The sequence below is a fragment of the Apium graveolens genome, chromosome 1 (assembly GCF_009905375.1).
Source record: "Apium graveolens cultivar Ventura chromosome 1, ASM990537v1, whole genome shotgun sequence".
NCBI classification, from domain to species: Eukaryota; Viridiplantae; Streptophyta; class Magnoliopsida; order Apiales; family Apiaceae; genus Apium; species Apium graveolens.
The window spans coordinates 200,094,004-200,112,563 of NC_133647.1; the positions used below are offsets into that span (position 1 = coordinate 200,094,004).

General features: G+C 33.9%; 3 protein-coding genes and 1 long non-coding RNA gene across 4 annotated transcripts; 2 read left to right on the plus strand and 2 right to left on the minus strand.

Annotated features, from left to right (window-relative positions):
- Positions 1-1,155: 1,155 nt before the first annotated feature.
- LOC141716739 (cytochrome b561 and DOMON domain-containing protein At5g47530-like) lies at positions 1,156-3,443 on the minus strand. Its single transcript, XM_074518926.1, has 7 exons — positions 3,376-3,443; positions 2,858-2,984; positions 2,618-2,641; positions 2,432-2,506; positions 2,104-2,283; positions 1,572-1,636; positions 1,156-1,357 (listed from the first exon to the last, which is right to left on the minus strand). Exons 1-6 carry the CDS (start codon positions 3,441-3,443, stop codon positions 1,622-1,624), a joined length of 489 nt encoding a protein of 162 aa, XP_074375027.1. The 3' UTR covers positions 1,156-1,357; positions 1,572-1,621.
- Positions 3,444-4,681: 1,238 nt separating this feature from the next.
- On the minus strand, positions 4,682-5,511 carry LOC141678289 (uncharacterized). Its single transcript, XR_012557679.1, has 2 exons — positions 5,220-5,511; positions 4,682-5,107 (listed from the first exon to the last, which is right to left on the minus strand). It is a non-coding gene; the product is annotated as an uncharacterized LOC141678289 (long non-coding RNA).
- Positions 5,512-6,282: 771 nt separating this feature from the next.
- On the plus strand, positions 6,283-8,552 carry LOC141678297 (uncharacterized). Its single transcript, XM_074484576.1, has 2 exons — positions 6,283-6,552; positions 8,086-8,552. The coding sequence occupies exons 1-2, from the start codon at positions 6,361-6,363 to the stop codon at positions 8,326-8,328; spliced, it is 435 nt and encodes a 144-aa protein (XP_074340677.1). The 5' UTR covers positions 6,283-6,360; the 3' UTR covers positions 8,329-8,552.
- Positions 8,553-15,998: 7,446 nt separating this feature from the next.
- Positions 15,999-18,550, plus strand: LOC141678322 (uncharacterized). The gene has a single exon (XM_074484615.1). It carries the CDS (start codon positions 16,323-16,325, stop codon positions 18,300-18,302), a length of 1,980 nt encoding a protein of 659 aa, XP_074340716.1. The 5' UTR covers positions 15,999-16,322; the 3' UTR covers positions 18,303-18,550.
- The last annotated feature ends 10 nt before the right edge of the window (positions 18,551-18,560 follow it).

Consider the following 18,560-nt stretch of genomic DNA (forward strand, 5'->3'; position numbering starts at 1 on the left):
TTTTACACATCTCAATTTTATCATTTTTTCTCTCCCCCTCTTATTGTAATTTAAATATATTATTACCAGGTGCATAGTGAAATAAATTAAAGTATTATACCTAAACGAAAAATATGCAAACATAGGGGATGCAAAGTGCTAAAAACTCTTATTTTAATAATGAGATAGAATTATAAAGTTTATCGTTGAAAATTGAAATCACGTATCAAAATAATATATTGTATCGTTAAGAAATTATTTTATCCTAAATAAAAAATTATTGTATTTATAGCACCCCTTGAACTTGCTATCACAGTAGTTGATGTTAAATTGGTCTCCATTTGGGATATTTCAATATTATATAAACTAGGTGCGGAAACCGCGATTCGCGCTGTTGTGTAAAAACATTTTAAAAAAATGTGAAAATAAATCGCGCTGTTGTGATAAAAATATTTTAGAAAAATGTGAAATCACATATACAATATAAAAAAATTAAATGGAGCAATTTTGTTAAAATTAAAAATTAAGTTAATAGGGTAATATTTTTAAAAAATGAGTACAATAATTGGAACTTGGATTTTTTGGGAATGAAATAACTAAATAATTCATGCCTCTATTTTTCAAAATTTTGTAAATATTGATTGTAACTGAAATGGCTTTATTCAATATGAGTAATTTATTTTGCACTTTCTTTTATATCCCTCCGTCCCTTTCAATAGTTTATATTTTTTAGAGAGTGTCCGACACGCATTTTAAGGTGCATATAAAGTATAATTCTGTAAAAAAAATTTACAATTTTGTTTTTCTGAATAAAAATTAAAATATTCAACTTTTATTCAGAAAAAAAAATTGTAAAAATAGTTACATAACTATACTTTTTATGCAAGTTAAAATACGTGTCAGACACTTTCTCAGAAATGTAAACAATTGGAAGAAATTGAGGGAGTATCATTTATCTCTAGTTAAGAAAAATAATAAAATTATTTATCATTTTTTGTTAAGTTTGATTAAATAAAGCCATTATCATTATCATTATGTTATTATACAATAAAGTCGAGTAAAAAAATGATTTATAAGTTTGCCGCTATTGGAGTGTTGCTATTTGCAAGTGTGGCGTGCGGTATGTAGTCCTTTATCTGTTATTGAGAAGAACTCTCTATTTTACTTCGACTGGGGTAATACAAAGTGGTGGCTGTGATATTATAATCAATTGTTCAATATGAAATACAAGGTATCTCATAACAAGACAGTTTACATTTTTTTACCCATGCCAACAATTCAAAGAAGCCTCCAAAACTCAAAACTCAGACAAACTCCATTCCTTTTTTGCCAATGACAGCTTCCTCCAAAGCCAGTCTAGATTCTCTTATCTGGTATGCTGCAAATCAAAAGAACACACATGAACCCCTATATTCTTGATTTGCAGAATTAGTGTTGATACACTTCTTGTATAAGAAAGTAAAACAATTCACTTCAATTATACATAAAAGAGTGAAAAAGAGAAATCATTACCAGAAATTGCTATTGCTTGAATGTAACATCAAATTTATCATAATAATTTATTGAAGTAAACATTTATAAAAAAACTCCTCCTCCTTGTTCTTGCACAAGCTGACCATTTCTTCCTTTTCCTTTTGGTTAATCAGCAGCAAAGGACCTGAAACATTAAAAACATAAAAAAAAAATGATACATATAATAGGTACTCTTTGAGTTGGAACATGGATCATAATAAAAAAATGTAATTAAGTTTTACTTTCTTTGATTGCTTTAAAAATGCAAGTATATTATCTCCGAAAATATGAAAGGGGCAAACTTTGGAAAGTTTCAAGTAATTAAACACTAAATAATTGGTCATTTGTCAATGATATCACATGCACTTGTTTTATACACAACACATAGCATGGCCAATTTGAATGCACTTCCGGAAGAGTAAGAACACACGATATCATGAAGAGACAAAAGCATACAAGGCAACCAATTTATCTATTCATTTCCAAAGCCAATTGGGAGTGGCAACATAGAGCCCTGCCCCATATTATCAACGAAAAAATTGACTGACATGTTATAGGTGTTTTAACTAATGTTTTTTCAAGGAGAGACTTAGAGTTAAGAATGTTTAGTACCTGAAGAGTTCCAAGACAGAACAAAGTTATGCCAATATTTTTATGCTTGTGATATGTAATTCCCGGTGAATCACTGCCGAGTTTGAGGCCAGTGCTCCATCCAGCAACACCAACGATGTAGGCCGAAGATTGACAGAAAGCGTGAAGGTAAAACCAGGCTGGATCAGCTGATTTAAATACCTTCAAGTACGAGCACGGTTGGATAGCTCAAGTGGTCAAGGGCTTAGTCGTCCCAGATCCTGGGTTCGATCCTGGCTCACCCCGAGAATTGTTGAGAACAGATACTCATTTGTAAGGCTACAAGCCAATATTAGTCAAAAAAAAATACCTTCAAGTACCAAGCTGTCAATGCCCCCAAAGGCAATAAAATTCCCCAGGCCACTGTGTTCAGCACACCATGAACCTGTCAAATCATCAGAATCAGAATTCAATATCGATAATACCTTTATCTATAAATTGATTGCTAATTTTCTCAAAGAACATCTGTGCATCAGATATTCAAAGTGTCACCAACATTAGACACTTCGTCAACAATGACCTAGGATCATTAACCAAACAAACTAATCAGATGCTCAAACTAATTAATAAGCACTTTGACCAGCTTAAGAAACCAAAATATACAAATAGCTGAACAAAATCATTTATGATAATTATACCGTACAATTAATTAGTCCAAGCAGAAAATTTTAAAATAGGACTAAAATAAAAAGATTGATTGACTTACATATCTTTTTCATCTCTTCGAGTTCCCAACACCACCACCAGCACTAGCTTGAGCTGAACTAAAGTCCACAGTTCCAACAGAATTTGTATTAGCTGAACCCAGTGCATGTGCACCTGGATTATCACTCGAAACAGGCCCTTCTTGCCACAGATAATGACTTGAATAATAATGTTATTACAACGCAATGAGCAACAAAAAGTCAACAGATTAACAGGAAACATAATTGTAAACCTTAACTTGCAGGAGTAAAGGACGAAGGCAAGATAAAATAATGGTAAAAGTCTAAAATCGAACATGAATTGGTGGCAACAACGCAAGCTCATAACCAAGAATAAGATATCAATGTCTCTCAACCCCCCATCTAATTGAGGAACTTAGTGGGAAATTCTTATTAATGAGTGTGTTACTTAAGCCTGCTACCAGTGAAGCTCCCTGTTCTTGGATGATTAGTTGCACTAAATTTATATTAGTATATAGTAATTTTTCTACACGTAAAATCATCAAAAAATAGTTGCATAACATGTAGAGTGATGAGTAAATTGACATACCGACATGTATTCTGCAGTTTTGCCATAGTGCAAAGAGGTGTCCTCGCAATTGGCCGCCTACTTTCCATTATTGGTTTGTAAATTATTAGAAAAAAGTCGTACTGAATGAATGCATTCTACAATGCTGAATAAAGTACTATACAAACATAAATATTTGCAGTTTGTCATACTGCAAAGAGGCATCCATGCTCAGGCCAATTGTTTGGTCTAAGCATATATAATTAAATTAAATTTGAAAGAAATCTAAACCTTGTTACGTAAATAAAGTATCAGCATCCAAAACTTGAATCTGAATACAAATGTAGCAGGCAAGAACGTTTTAATTATTAAAAGGTATTTGTTGTTATCTTTTTATAACCACAGAGGGTGAGTTTGTCATTAACTCATTTTTGTTCAGAATTCAAACATAAACTAACTATAGAACAAATCTATTAATTAATAGGAATAGTAAAAACCATAACTTGTGAATCAATACAACCAAAGTGATTCGGGCATGCTAAGAATCTCTCTAAATTGAAGCCTAAGTAAGACTCCTTATCATGCAGAACTAAACGGCCTGGGTTGAAACATGTTGAGTGGCTTGGCAACAACCTTTAGGTCACACAGAGATAGAAACAATATGTTGTGGCTTACAATAACGCTTAATAAAATAAAAGATGAACACCAAAACCCAATTAATGTAGCGATTATACATAGGCGGAGGATGAGAACATGGACATCTTGTATTAAGGCATTAAACATCAGATCTACTCTACATACGTGCAGCAAAAAAAGTCAAATAGTGTTAACCAAATAAAAGCCTCATACCTTTATAGAACTACCGGTCAGAGTCTGCAATCCAGTTCTTTCCTTTTAGTTCGATCGTATGTCCCTTTAAGTTCGATCGTATGCCTTAAATCGATAGAAAATGAATACACACTACAACACGATATGCCTTAAATGAATAGAAAATGGATACATCCTACATCACAGGAAAAAATATAAAGAAATATGAATTAACTGATTTAGCCACGGGAAGCTGCTTATTATATATAATATATTATATTTTATACAACTAATTCATAGTCAAAATAAAAATATTAGAATAAATAGCACTGCATGATAATATTCAGTAAATATATGTAAGAAATTACGCAAACCTGAATATTACAACACACTGTCCTATGATGTGTTCCAATGAATATCAGACAATTGCCATTTTAGAAAAAAGGAAGGTTGTGCTACAAATGTCCATCATTACATATCTTCATAGTCACCCAAATACACACTTTGAGCAATTATATTATCGAGATATAAAATCAGCCAAAATACACTGCACAAATTATATTAAACCTAACATTGCAAGACCATAATAATAGAGAATATTATCGAGATATAAAATCAGCCAAAATACACTGCACAAATTATATTAAACCTAACATTGCAAGACCATAATAATAGAGAATCGCATACAAAACAGGAGCAAAAGAGCAGCATATACATTGTTTAAGTTAACCACTTTTTTTGGCGATTTATTAGCCCTAAACTTCTTGTGCAGTTGTAATTCGTAGGTTCTACATTTGCGTAATCAGGTTCACAATTACATCACATATCCGGTTGCAGTTTTAATATACAACATATATAAAGCAATTATGTGATTAACTATACTTGCCTGAACTGTTAGCGTCAAATGAACCCTATATAGCCCCTGATAGATTGTAACCATCTTGACCTTGAGATAGTTGTTTTGCATCTGAATTGAGAGAGACGAAGCAAAAACCAAATTCTAATATATTATATAACATGTATGTATCATTCAATTTATGCACACAAGTCTACAAAATCGAAACTCAGTATAAACATACCTTGTTAAATCAAGCAAGCGGTACATATAAACAACCCTGGCGCTTGATCTAGTGGCAGACGAAAAGGTTGAAATTGTTTAATATAGAAGATAGAAAGCCTAAAACTGATTATCAATTGATAGAGAAGAAGACAGAAAGCCTAGAACTAATGAAAGCCTAAAACTGATTATCAATTGATAGAGAAGAAGACAGAAAGCCTAGAGCTGATGATTAATTTTGCAAGAGAATTTTTCAAAATTGAGAAAGGCCCAAAATGAGAGAAATCGGATAAAAGGAAGCTGAGGCCTGCCACGTCACTCACGCGTGATCCTCCTTTATATAAATATATAGATATAAATAAGAATTCTATTGTGGGCATCCAAAACATGTATTTCTATTTTCATTAAAAACATTTTTAATTATGTTTCAAAAATTCATTTATTTTTAAAATATATTTACAATCTGGTTCAAAAATCACAACACCAAATAAAAAACAAGTAAATATATACTTTAGCAAATTTCGACGAGAGTTAAAACCAAAATCGTAAATATGAAAAGATAAACAGTTAATTTCTTATTTTTCTCGCACGACTAGATTAATATTTTGATTACATTTAACTTTTTAGAAATTACTTAGGTAACAATTGGCTTTAGACAAAAGGAATATTGAATACTACAATTTTTTTTTAATTTCAATTACAATTTTTTTTATTTTACAAATAAATTTAATTTTTTAACAAAAATTCAACAATTACAAAAAGAATATCCAACTATAGAAGCCCTCACGTGCGTGTTACGTGACTAGCAAAACGTAAAGGATAACAACAAAGCGAGAAAACTCGAATAACAAAAGCACTTATATTCTCCCACATTTACGGTTAGATTTTCATCCACGTCAGCGATCCGCTTCATCAACGGCTGAAATTAAAACTTTAAAAATTCTTTTCTCTCGAACAAAGAACGTACAATATTTCTCCCTCTTTTTCAATACTAACCGTTAGATCATTATACACGTCATCGATCCGCTTCACCAACGGCTGAGATTAAACGCCAACGGAACTATTCTCTCGAACGAAGAGCCTTCTCTCTCTCTCGCAGAATAAAAATCGATTTTTCTTCAAGTTTCGATTACAATTTTTTTCACTCGAATTTGTAAATTACAATGGCTGTAAGTGACAACGAGAAGGAGGTTCTAGAACACAAAAATGAGGTTGAGGAATTAGACGGTCAGGATGATGTTCACGTCAAAGAATTGGACGGTCAGGATGATGTCGAGGTTGAAGAAGACGTAGATGACGAAAGCGATGACGAAGATGAGGACGACGATGAAGACGATGATGATGATAGCGACGAGGTGATTTAATTTTTTGTTATTTTTCTTTAATTATATATATGTTTGTATATGTATATATTTGTTTAAATGTTTGTTTCATTTTGAAATAATTGAGATTTTTAGTATTAGTTGTTTAATTATGTGCACGTGTGTGTTCTATCACTAATTTGAGTTTTATTTTTTTTGATATTATTTGCGGTTGATTTTGTGTTATAATTTTGTAGATCTGGTTGAATTAATCTATTTTGTGTCACTCCTACTATTTTTTAGTTTAAATTTAAAATACTTGTTTTGGATATGTTGATTTTGAAGGTGTTTGTAGATAATAAGACCTATTTATTTTTTCGCAATATTTTTGTTGTTGTAACTTGTAAATGATAATATGTGTTAAGAACTTTACAGATTTAAACTGGATATATATTTTTAATTCTCTGCTTACTAGTTTTTTTTTCGCAATATTTTTTGATGTTGAAACTTGTGAGTATTTGAATTTGAAGTTTTATGGATTTAAATTGGATATATATGTCACAATCGCTGCTAGTAGCTTCTGGTTACTGGTATTTGTTGCATAGATACTAGATAGTAGGTTATGTCTCAGCAATTATTCTTTTGCCAATGATAGATTTCGATACTTTATTTTGAGCTAGGTTTATTTTTTTGTTTGATTGTTTAGGTTAACAATTAAACATAGCTTTAGCTTATGGTTTGAGCTACATCTGAGATTTGATGTCTTACTTGCTTCTTTACTTGCGTGTTTATTATAATTCTGTATGGATATTATGTTTGAGCAGGTCTACTTATGCTCATCTTGTTTATCTGAAATGATTTCACATATTTACTAAATTGCTGTTGGAGCTTCGAGAGTTTGTACTTAACGGTTACTTGCATATAGAGCTTGCAGCTTCGCCAATTTGTTTCGTGTATGCTATTTATTCGATATTATTGTGTTTGTGTAAGCAAGTTATCCAAAGCACTTGTCTTATATTAGCTGATCTTGTTTGGTGTTTATCTTGGTATTTGATTGTCAGTTGCTATCAATAGTTTTGTGGTTATCTTAATGTTAGTGTCCATGCTTGCCTATAAAACAAATTTTGACTCTTTTTAGTTTTTGTACACAACGAAACTGTTTGTATTGCATTACTATTATCTAAAGCCAATTGATAGTTGTAGTAACAACATAAAATTGCTATTAAGTTAATTTACTGGCAAATGAATTTTCGCAAAATGCTTTATAGTCGTACTCAAACCATGTCTATATTTGTTGCATTTAAACTTACTTAGCTAATTAGTGACAATCTTGAAAAAATTGCGTTGGTGTTTTTAACATTGCACAGCAGGAGACAGAAAGCGGAGAAGAGATAAAATGTTCACATATAATTTAATTCTATGTACTATGGTTAGTATTTTGGGTCGACATCAAATTGCTTCTGATGATGATTCACTTGTATATATAATTTAATTTGGTTTTTAAATTAAGTTTCTAACAATTATTCCAGGGGATATATTACTTTTCTATACTTAAATTGTTTTCTGACAACTTCCTATGTACTGTAGGAGGATATGGGGACTGAGTACCTTGTTCAGCCTGTGGCTGGTGCTGAAGATGAAGAAGAGGCGAGTGACTTTGAACCAGATGAGACTGGCGATGAAGACGAATTTGAAGACGATGACGTCGAGGATGAAGAAGAGGATGCTGACAATGCTGGAAAGGTTGAGTCTCCAACGAAGAGGAAGAGATCAGGCAAGGAAGATTCTGGTGTTGGGGGAGAGGATGATGCGCGACCATCCAAGAGATAGAGACGGTGTCTTTAATCAAAGAACGACCACCGCACATAGGTCAATTTCCCTATAGCTGCCCCTCTGTAGAATATGTTGTGATGCTGCTTACAATTCTGCGGGAACTGTTGTTTTAGAGTAGTTTTATTTCAGTTATCAGTAGTCAGATGGTTTCACAAAACAGTTGGAAACTAGGTTAAGTTTTTCTTTAAGCTATGAAAATGAAACTAGTTATGTTTTAAGTATTTTAATCTTTTAAATATAGTTTTTGGTTCTGTTATGAAGGTAAACATTTTATCATCTTTTGGGCAGAAGTACGATACAATTGTTGAGACTTCTGATAAAAATGTGGGCAGAAGTACGACACAATTGTCGAGACTTCTGATAAAAATGTGGGTAGAAGTATGACACAGTTGTTGAGACTTATGAAAAACCTGGGCAGAAAAATATGAGAAACATGACAAATTTGATTTGAAGGTGTTATGGATTGACAGGTTTCATCCTCGAGGATATGTAACATCTATAACAAATGGTATACTGTATAGCTCAGGGTTTTTCAAAACCTTGCGAATTCCCTAGTTTTTATATTATTCTTAGAGCAAGTCCAGTAGTATCTTAACAAGTTACTTATAAATATTATAAAATATTAATTTTTAGTGGTTTAAGATATGATTTTGAATTTGAACTTCAATGATCCTTATTTTCATTCCTTATTATTATAATAATAATAAATTTGAATGAACTATGAAAGGAAGAGAGAGAATTCAATTTTTAATTGACAAAAATAAAATAAGGGATAACTTGTGATTCCTTAAAGATAAGGTATAAGAGAGTTATCTTAGTGATATAAGGAACCCCTAAGAGCATGTTTTTGTCATATTTCTTATATTTGGAGATAAGATCATGTTTAAGGGAGATGTTGGACTTGCTCTTAGATTTATTTTCTTATTTCCATTGTGAAACAAAAACAAACAAATCTGTTCGAGGGAGAATGGTTCATTTCATATCATACATACGATTTACGAAAAACAAATAACTTTTCTTTTCTTTTCTTTTCTTTTTTTTTTATATTTTCCTAGATAAACTAAAAAAGCTTCTTTTCTTTTTTTGATATTTTCCTAGACAAACTAAAAAAGCTGGTCCTTTAGGAACTTAATTTCGCACCCGGCTCAACAATTCTCAACTACAAATCTAGAATAGTTATTTACTTTATTATTTGGTAAGAAAGAGCAATAGAGAATGGTCATTAAATCAACTATCGAGGATCATGTTTTAGATAAACTTCAGTTCCTTAACAAAACCTCCTCTTTTCGTGGCATATATATACTAATTACTAAGAGCATATGTACCGGAGAAAAAAAAATTGATTCACGAGCATTATTCATTCTAATCTACTAAAACAGTATGCACCTATATCATTTTTACTCCATCAATTCAGTTCATGAATTGCTCCATGAACTTGTCCATGTCCATCAATTGGTGGAGTTCACTGAATAAAACAACTTTTCATATTTTTTTTTTAAATTTATGATGTAAAATGTAATTTTTTACTTGATTAATAGTAACTGATGAATTAATGGAATTTTATGGATGCATAGAAATCAACAATAATTGATTCATCGTGAATAGTAATCAACTCCATCAATTCATGTTGAATTGATAAATCAATGGAATTCATGGGTGCATATGATCTGAGTGTCTTTGAGCATTGAAGTTGTTGTGCACTGTTTTAGGTTGATTCTTCTTGTTAACGTATTTTATTTAGCTCGCCATCGAGTTTCTAAGTTTTGCATGTTATGTTTTGCAGTGGTTATGCAATAAGAAGGGTTCAAGTACTTGGAAGAAAGCTGTAGCTACTCGGTGACAGTACTGCAGGAAACAATTGCCCTGGTGGATGAGAAGCGAGGCTTCTCGAGCTGGAAGATGTTGGAAAAAAAATCTTAAACATGTTTTAATTTTTTTATTTGTTTAATTGTTTTATATAAACTGTTTTGTTTATTTGTAATAGTTGGGCATCAGTTAGATCGTTGAGCTGGTCTTTTGTGTTGTGGAGTCAATGTAGGAACTGAAGGAATAGGTCTTAGACGTGTAGTTATGTTAGGAGAGTTAGTTTTGAACGTTGCCCTTGTTTTTAGCCACTCTAGTTGTTCACTTACCATTTATTTGTATTACTTCTGCATTATGAAAATAGAACAGTACGCTAGTTTTGTTCTCCCTTCTCATGTTCATATTTTATTTCTCTATTATATATAAATAAAGGTACTACACTTGGTATCAAAGGTATATGTTATAGGGCTTGTGAGACCTCTTATAAAAATACACATATATATATATATATTATCCTTCATATTCCATGGCATCAAACAACTTCTCAATCTCTATTTCATTATTTAAAGGAGATCATTATAATTCATGGGCTATCAAAATGAAATCATATTTGAAAGCTATGAGTTTGTGGGAAGCAATTAAGAGTGAAGTTGAGTCAATCCCTCTTCCACAAAATCCAACAACCCAAATTAAAAAACGTGATGAAGAAATGGGAAAAAGAAAAAGAAGCAAGGAACAAAAATCAAGGAGAAACATGAGCGTTGAAAATAATGAGAAAGATATCATGGCACAAGTGGACATGAAAGAAATTTTATTTTAGAAGTATGGGTGATTATGTGCACCAGGAGAGAAGTACTCCAAAATTATTTTTGATGAGAAGTGCATCAAACTTGATAGTGGTGAGAAGTGTATCACAAAATGAATAGATTGTGGTGAGAAGTGCATCACAAAAATGAAGAGAAGTGCTTCATAAGTTTAAGATTATGGGGGTGAATGTTGGAAAAATAATCTTAAACTTGTTTTAATTATTTTATTTGTTTAATTGTTTTAAATAAATTATTTTGTTTATTTGTAATAGTCAGACATCAGTTAGATCGTTCAGCTGGTCTTTTGTGTCGTGAAGTCAATGTAGGAACTGAAGGAATAAGTCTCAGACGTGTAGTTGCATTAGAAGAGTTAGTTTTCAAAGTTTTCAACGTGGCCCTTGTTTTTAGCCATTCTAGTTGTTCACTTTCTATTTATTTGTATTACTTCTGCATTAAGAAAATAGAACAGTACGTTAGTTTTGTTCTCCCTTCTCAAGTTCATATTTTGTTTCTCTGTTATATATAAATAAAGGTACTACAGAAGAGAAGCTAGATATTAGATCTAGTGCCAGAGAAGTAGAGTTCAAGGTTCAAATAAATTTATGTCAATTCCAACTTTGCCTCTGGTTTAATGCTTGGAAAAACTTAAGCTTAAGGATTATTGTTTCCTTGCTCTGTTAGCTTTACTTCTGTTTTTTTTGACAAATTGACTTATAACCTTACAAATAAGTATTCGTTCTCATAAATTCTCGGGTTAAATTGGTAGAAAAGAAAAAAATGCCCGACTATCTGTAAAACCTTCTAGTCTGATTGATGTGGAGTCATGATATGTAACCAGATATCTTGTCTGATTCCTGGTCTCTGGCTTCGACTGTAAGTTTCATCTGCATCAGCTTTTGACATTTGAGTTTGAGCCATTCTTCTGCGTCTTCACTTTGCTTTTGTTTATTTGAAATTAATTTGTCACTTGTAATTACTCAATTAAGGAGTTCGCCACCCGCACATTTATCGGTAATATGTTCAAATTTACTTATATTATTTGTTATGCCTAAAATTTGGTATAAGTATTATCCGGGTCAAAAACGGATCAATTGGATGAAATTAGGACAACACATGCCCCATAAGTTAGTATTTGCCCTCTTTCCCAAAAAAAAGGGTGCGCCCACATAAAATGGCAACTAAGGCCTCCCTACACATTAGGGCGACAAGATAGGGAGAGCTCAATTTTCAAATGAGTTAGGGCGCGCCTTATGTGATTAAGGGGATTAAGGGCGTCCCAAATGGCGCGCCCTAATAGGGAAACATGATTTCAGGATGGAAGTTTAACATGTTGCTTGTATGAATTTTTTGGATGCTACAAGAAGAAAAATAATTATTATTACTAACATATCTTATGCAGATACTCTATTGAAGAACTCCTTTCTATAAGCAACCACAATAAGGTTCGTGGTTAGAGACCTCCAGGGATATGCCTGGACGGAAGACCTCATCGTGTAGTCAATGAGTGTCCTCGTTGGGGATGTGGGGTGAATTCTGATGAGTACTTTGGGAACTCTGTCTAAGTAGTCAACGGGTGTCCTCGGTGGGAGACTTTGGAGTATCCTACACTTTACACCCAAAAACTTGGGATCATTTATCCTGTAATTTGTTAGGGGCTCCTTATCCATGGGACAGGGATGTGTCCAACATTTGGGATAAACAATTGCAAAACCTGCGTCCACGGACTAGAGAAACAGCTGGTAGCGGGGGGTTATCCTTCAGTCAGGGAGATGCCTTATCCGCCAAGTCTGGAAGCCGCAGACGAGCCTTGAGCCTTTTTGGTTAGGCCTCATCGGTGGACATTCCTAAAACTAGTAGAAGACGGTTTTCAGTAGATTTTCTACTGGGTCTTGGGATGAGAAATATAATCCCGTTAGGTTTCTTGTTCCCCAAGAACTACGTTGGCTTGATTTCCTATAAATAGGGATACGTAGGCAAATTGCAAGGGGTCAGGAGTTGAGAGCGCAAAGGAGTCACCACTAACCCTAAGCAATCTCAGACACCATTAAACACAACCACCACACCTCGTTCAATTTTCCAGCTAAGAACCACCGTCATAAATCTTATTTTCGGTTACGAATCTCGAATTTTGTTGCTACTAAATTTCTCCGTCAACAAATTATTGTTAGAAGGAAGGCTAATCAAGATCTGCATCTAGGAGGACATATATTTCATTATCATGATTGAAGTTCTTACGATGAAGAAAATTCTGAAGAAAGATCCGGACATGGTTATGGCCGCCATGAACCCTATGTTCCAACCACGGTAGATCACCCTACTCCGGACGTTGGGGGCCAACCACCAGTTTCGATCAGCAACGCTGATCTGTTGGAGCAGCTGTATCACATGGGTGATGCCCTGAATGGATGCGATTCAAGGTTGAGTACGGTGGAGCGACGCAAGACAAGGAGAGGACTCCGGCATACCCGCTCTTTTCGCTGATGATTGCTATTTTTTTTAAAGCAACTGCGGCTAAAGTAAATGTTATAAAAAATATTCTTACAAAGTATGAAACAATATCAGGCCAGAGTATAAACCTCACTAAATTGACGGGTTTTTTCACCAAATACAACAAGGGAGAATAGGCAGATTGTTTATGCGCAGTTGGATGTTCGGGAGGTGCAGTCACCAGATAAGTATCTGGGCATGCCTATGCGTATTGGTAAGGAGAAGATTGTTGTCTTTGCTTTTTTTAATAGACCGGGTTGATCAGAAGCTTCATGGATGGGGAGAGAAGATTTTGTCTAAAGCGGGAAATGTCTTACTATTAAAAACGGCTGCACAAGTGTTGCCTAAAATCTGGATGAACTTAATGTTAATTCCTATAGAAATTTTTGAGGGAACTGAAAGAAAAATGAATGCATTTTGGTGGGGGATTCAGCTATAATGAGGGGTATAAAGTGGTTATCATGGAATAAAATGTGTATGAGTAAGAAGGACATTGGTTTGGGTTTTAAGAAATTAAGAAGCTTTAACATTATTATGCTTGCGGAGCAGGGGTGGAGACTTGTGAACAATGAAAATCCTCTTGTGACGAAGCTTATGCGTGCAAGATATTTTTCGGGGTCTGATTTTTTGAATGCAACTTTAGGATCTAATCCAAGTTATATTTGGAGGAGCATAATGGCAGCTCAAGATATGGTTAAGCAGGGGTGTCGACGTCAGATTGGTGATGGCAGCAGTACTAAAGTATGGAAAGTGTCGTGGCTTCCCTGTCCAGATAATGGTTTTCTTACAACAACTATGCCTGAGGAGTTAGCACAAGCAGTGGTACAAAATTTGATAGAGGAAGAAGGGAGAAAATGTGATGAAGAGGTATTTCAGGATATATGTAATGAGAGAGATAGGAATTTGATGAAGCAATTTCTTATACCATTGAGACGTAAAATAATTCGTGATTTTGGTTGTTAGATGACAAAGAAGTATTTACGGTGAAAAGTTGTTATTGTAGCATTCAGTGAAGGTATGGGAGTGCAGAAGCTAGATTTTGGAAGAACCTGTGGTCATTAAAGTTACCTAGTAAGATAATAAACTTTTTTTGAAGAACATGTCGAAATTATTTGCCCAAAGCAGCTACACTAATTGTTAAAAATGTGCAAATTGGTATAGCTTGCTCATGGTGTCAGGTGCATGTTGAGGATACAATGCATGTCTTATTTAATTGCAGCTTTGCACGAGAAGTCTGGGAATCAGTTAGATTGCAGGATCTAGTTAAGTTTGATCCAAGTATGTCAGTGCTCCAGGTTTTCCAGACTATTTTTGATAAGAGTGCAAGAGAGCAGTGTATTTTGGTGGGTCTGTTTTGTTGAAGATTATGAAATCATCGGAATAGGCGGGTTTGGGATCGAGTGAGTACATCAGTGTTTGGAGTTAGAGATGCGTCGGTAAATCTGCTTATGGACCGGAAGCGAGTTAGAGAGGTTGAGAATAAAAATCATATGGCTCATCAGAATGGATATAGATCGTAGACAAAGCCACCTACGGGATGTATTAAAATCAATATAGACGCGTCATGAGAAGGGTATGTGAGTATGGGATATGTAGTTCGTGATGCAAATTGTAGTTTTCTTGGAGCTTAGGTGTAATACAGCTCATGGACAACGTCAATCAAGAGAGGCTGAAGCACCGAGTCTGAAGGAAGCGCTATCATGGGTTAAGCAATGGAGATGCACTAAATGTATTTTTGAAACTGATTCTAAGCTACTGATGGATACTATTAGTGGAGTTAGTGGAAGGACCTATTTCCACACGATTGTCTCTAATTGTTTTGAGTTAATTAAGCACTTTAACAACGTGTTAGTCGTGTTTACGTACAGATCTGCCAATAGTGAAGCTCATTGGTTAGCAATGATTGCATATTCTATATTTTATGTCAGGTTCTCGGTAGTAGTTAGGCAGTGTCCAGAGTTTATTAAATATAATATCGCTACTGAAATGATTTAATTTATGCAAGTACGTATTTTTTTTAAAAAAAATCAAAAACTTAAAATGTAATACTTTGTAAATTTTTGACTGTGCATTAAATAATATAACTAAAAGTAAATAAATATGAACAGAGATAACTACATAGATTTATCTGTGATTTATACTTTTGAAATGTTCAGATTATCGTCATCTAATGTTATCGAGCTTTTCAAAAACATTCTGAAAATAATGAACAACAATGTGATTCTTACAAATTCAACATATTTCCGAGAACTAAAAGATCTAAAATAACACCTCAAAAGAAAAAATGGTCTTTATATCACAAACACACGCTGTTCTAAATGACGGAATTCATAATTAGTCGGTAGAAATATCTTGGAGTGATTAATCAGAATGATTATTCGGGATATTAATGGAATACATTTAAAAATATGATAATATTTAATATATTCAATTTGATACATCAATTTAAAAAAATATATAATGATTAATCGGATTCTGAGAATAAAATTAACATAACAACATTTTTGATCAAAAAAATCGGTAATTTTTAGAAACAGGGCGGTGCTATATTAGCTAAATATTCCTATGTCTGCGTCTGTCTTCCTCATTTCTGAGAACTAGAAAATTGTAGGTATTTCTAATTCAAATTTATTATATATATATATATATGAACCAGTGTTTGATTTTATATTGGATTATTTAATCTTCTTGCAACTTTAATTACATAAAGATACAATCTTGAAATAGCCCATTATAAAATTTCAGCATATCAGTTGATAAATATGTTGATTTTGCTTATTTCTTAACTTGGGTGTTCAAGATTTCTTGTAATTTCACATGGGTTTGCTTTATAATTGTTGATTACCAATTGCTTATATAGTGATTGAAATTTTAGTTAATATACTTTTCAAGAATATGCATTTGAAAGAGGGATGTTCTTTATTGCTAAGAGTTCACAAACCATCTATACCTTTTGTGCTCAATTCAGCTCAAACCCTAAATAATATCGAAAATGTGAAAACTTCGAGAGTTCTTAGAGAAATTGATGTTTTGAGGAGACTGAAATGTGAGAAAGACATTAGCTTGGCACTAGAGTACTTTAAGTCTGTAGCTAATTCGAGCTCGTTTAAGCATACTGTTTGTACTTATCGAATGATGATAGAGAAGTTAGGGCGTGAGGGCGAAATGGACTCAGTTCAGTATCTTTTGCAACAAATGAAGTTAGATGGTGTTAAATGTTCCGAGGATTTGTTTATTAGTGTGATTAATTCTTATAGGGGAGTTGGGGCTTCTGAGCAAGCATTGAAGACGTTTTATAGGATGCAGGATTTTGGGTGTAAACCGACGGTTAGGATTTATAATTTTTTGTTGGATGCTTTGCTTAGTGAAAATAGGTTTACGATGATTAATCCGTTGTATAGTAGCATGAAGAAAATTGGGGTAGAGGCGAATGTGTTTACTTATAATATTCTTTTGAAGGCTTTGTGTAAGAATGATAGGGTGGATGGGGCTTATAAGCTGCTTGTTGAAATGTCTAACAAGGGATGCACTCCTGATGATGTTAGCTATACGACGATTGTATCGTCGTTGTGTAAGCTTGGTAAGGTGAAAGAAGCAAAGGAGATTGTCATGAAGTTTAGTCCATTACTTCCAGTTTATAATGCTTTGATAAATGGGCTGTGTAAGGACTGTAATATTGGGGAGGCTGTTCAGTTGTTGGGTGATATGGTGGACAAGGGTGTTTGGCCGAATGTTATCACTTACACGACAATTATCAATGCGTTGTCTGATTCTGGTAATGTCGAGCTTTCTCTTGCCATTCTTGCTAAAATGTTCGTAGGAGGATGCAGTCCAAATATTCAATCTTATACGTCTCTACTTAAAGGGTTCTTTGTCAAAGGAAGATTGCATGAAGCTCTTGACATTTGGGATAAGATGATCAGAGATGGAATTTTACCCAACGTTGTGACTTACAATACAGTAATAAATGGTCTATGCTCCGTTGGAGGTATGAATGGAGCTTTACATCTTCTAAATCTAATGGAAATAAATAACTGTGCTCCAAATGTAATAACATATAGTACTCTTATTAGTTGGTTTGCAAGATCTGGTGACGTGACTGGAGCAACTGAGACATGGAACAAGATGATAATGCAAGGCTGTCATCCTAATGTTGTGACATACACAGCCATGTTGGATGTACTTTGTAAGAATTTCCTGTTTGATCAATCTCACTGCCTTTTCGAAGATATGGTGATGAAGAAATGTTCGCCAAGTACAGTCACATTTAATACACTTATTAAAGGTCTGTGTGCAGGAGGAAAAACAGACTGGGCAGTGAAATTGTTTGATCAAATGGAATATTATGGATGTGCACCCAACATTACTTCTTACAATGAGCTGGTGAATGGTCTCTTTAAAACGAACAACTTTACAGTAGCATTTCAGCATGTTGCAGGGCTGAAGAAGAGTGGGATGGAGCTAAACTTAACGACATACAACATCATCATGTATGGATATTCTTGTGCTGGTAAACCCGAGGAGACTGGGAAGGTTGTTGGACAAATGGTGGTGAGAGGAATGAAGCCTGATACTTTCACACTCAATATATTACTCGAGGCCTACTGTAAATCTGGAAAAGTCGAGCCCGCAATTAAACTTTTGAATTCTGCAACTGCATTAGGCTTGTCAACTGATGTAGTTGGATATAGTACTCTTATAAAAGGATTTTGTGAGAGGAATGACTTGGAAGAAGCCTCCGTTTATCTTCACAGGATGGTTGATGAAGGAATCTCTCCTAATGTTGCTACATGGAGCACCGTTGTGCGGTGTCTATTTAGCAAGGTAGGATATGTAGGAGCAATCGAGTATTTTGATACCATTTTGGAAAATTAAATTGACAATTGAGGAAAGTGTTTAATCTTGCACCTGTTTAGCACACTGATGTGTATGTATATTATCAGGAATCCTTGCTTCGATCAATTTTCTGATTAGAGCAAAGTGTCACGCCCTGACAAACCGGCACCATTGGACTTAGAAGGGGTTGAACTCTAAGGCCGTGACAAATGTACTTGCATGATTTCTTTTTAGCATCATATATCAAAGCTTCATAACTTCTGAGACGAAAATTCATAAATCTTTGCCAATAATTTT

Bases quoted from the DNA above. Each gene is read 5' to 3' on its own strand.
- LOC141716739 (XM_074518926.1), bottom strand. From the start codon at position 3,443: ATGGAAAGTAGGCGGCCAATTGCGAGGACACCTCTTTGCACTATGGCA. The intron at 2,985-3,375 runs GTATGTCAATTT...TTATTATTCAAG, and splicing joins AAACTGCAGAATACATGTCG to TCATTATCTGTGGCAAGAAG. The intron at 2,642-2,857 runs GTTGGGAACTCG...TAATGATCCTAG, and splicing joins AAGCTAGTGCTGGTGGTGGT to GTCATTGTTGACGAAGTGTC.
- LOC141678297 (XM_074484576.1), top strand. From the start codon at position 6,361: ATGGCTGTAAGTGACAACGAGAAGGAGGTTCTAGAACACAAAAATGAG. The intron at 6,553-8,085 runs GTGATTTAATTT...TATGTACTGTAG, and splicing joins ATGATGATGATAGCGACGAG to GAGGATATGGGGACTGAGTA.
- LOC141678322 (XM_074484615.1), top strand. From the start codon at position 16,323: ATGCATTTGAAAGAGGGATGTTCTTTATTGCTAAGAGTTCACAAACCA.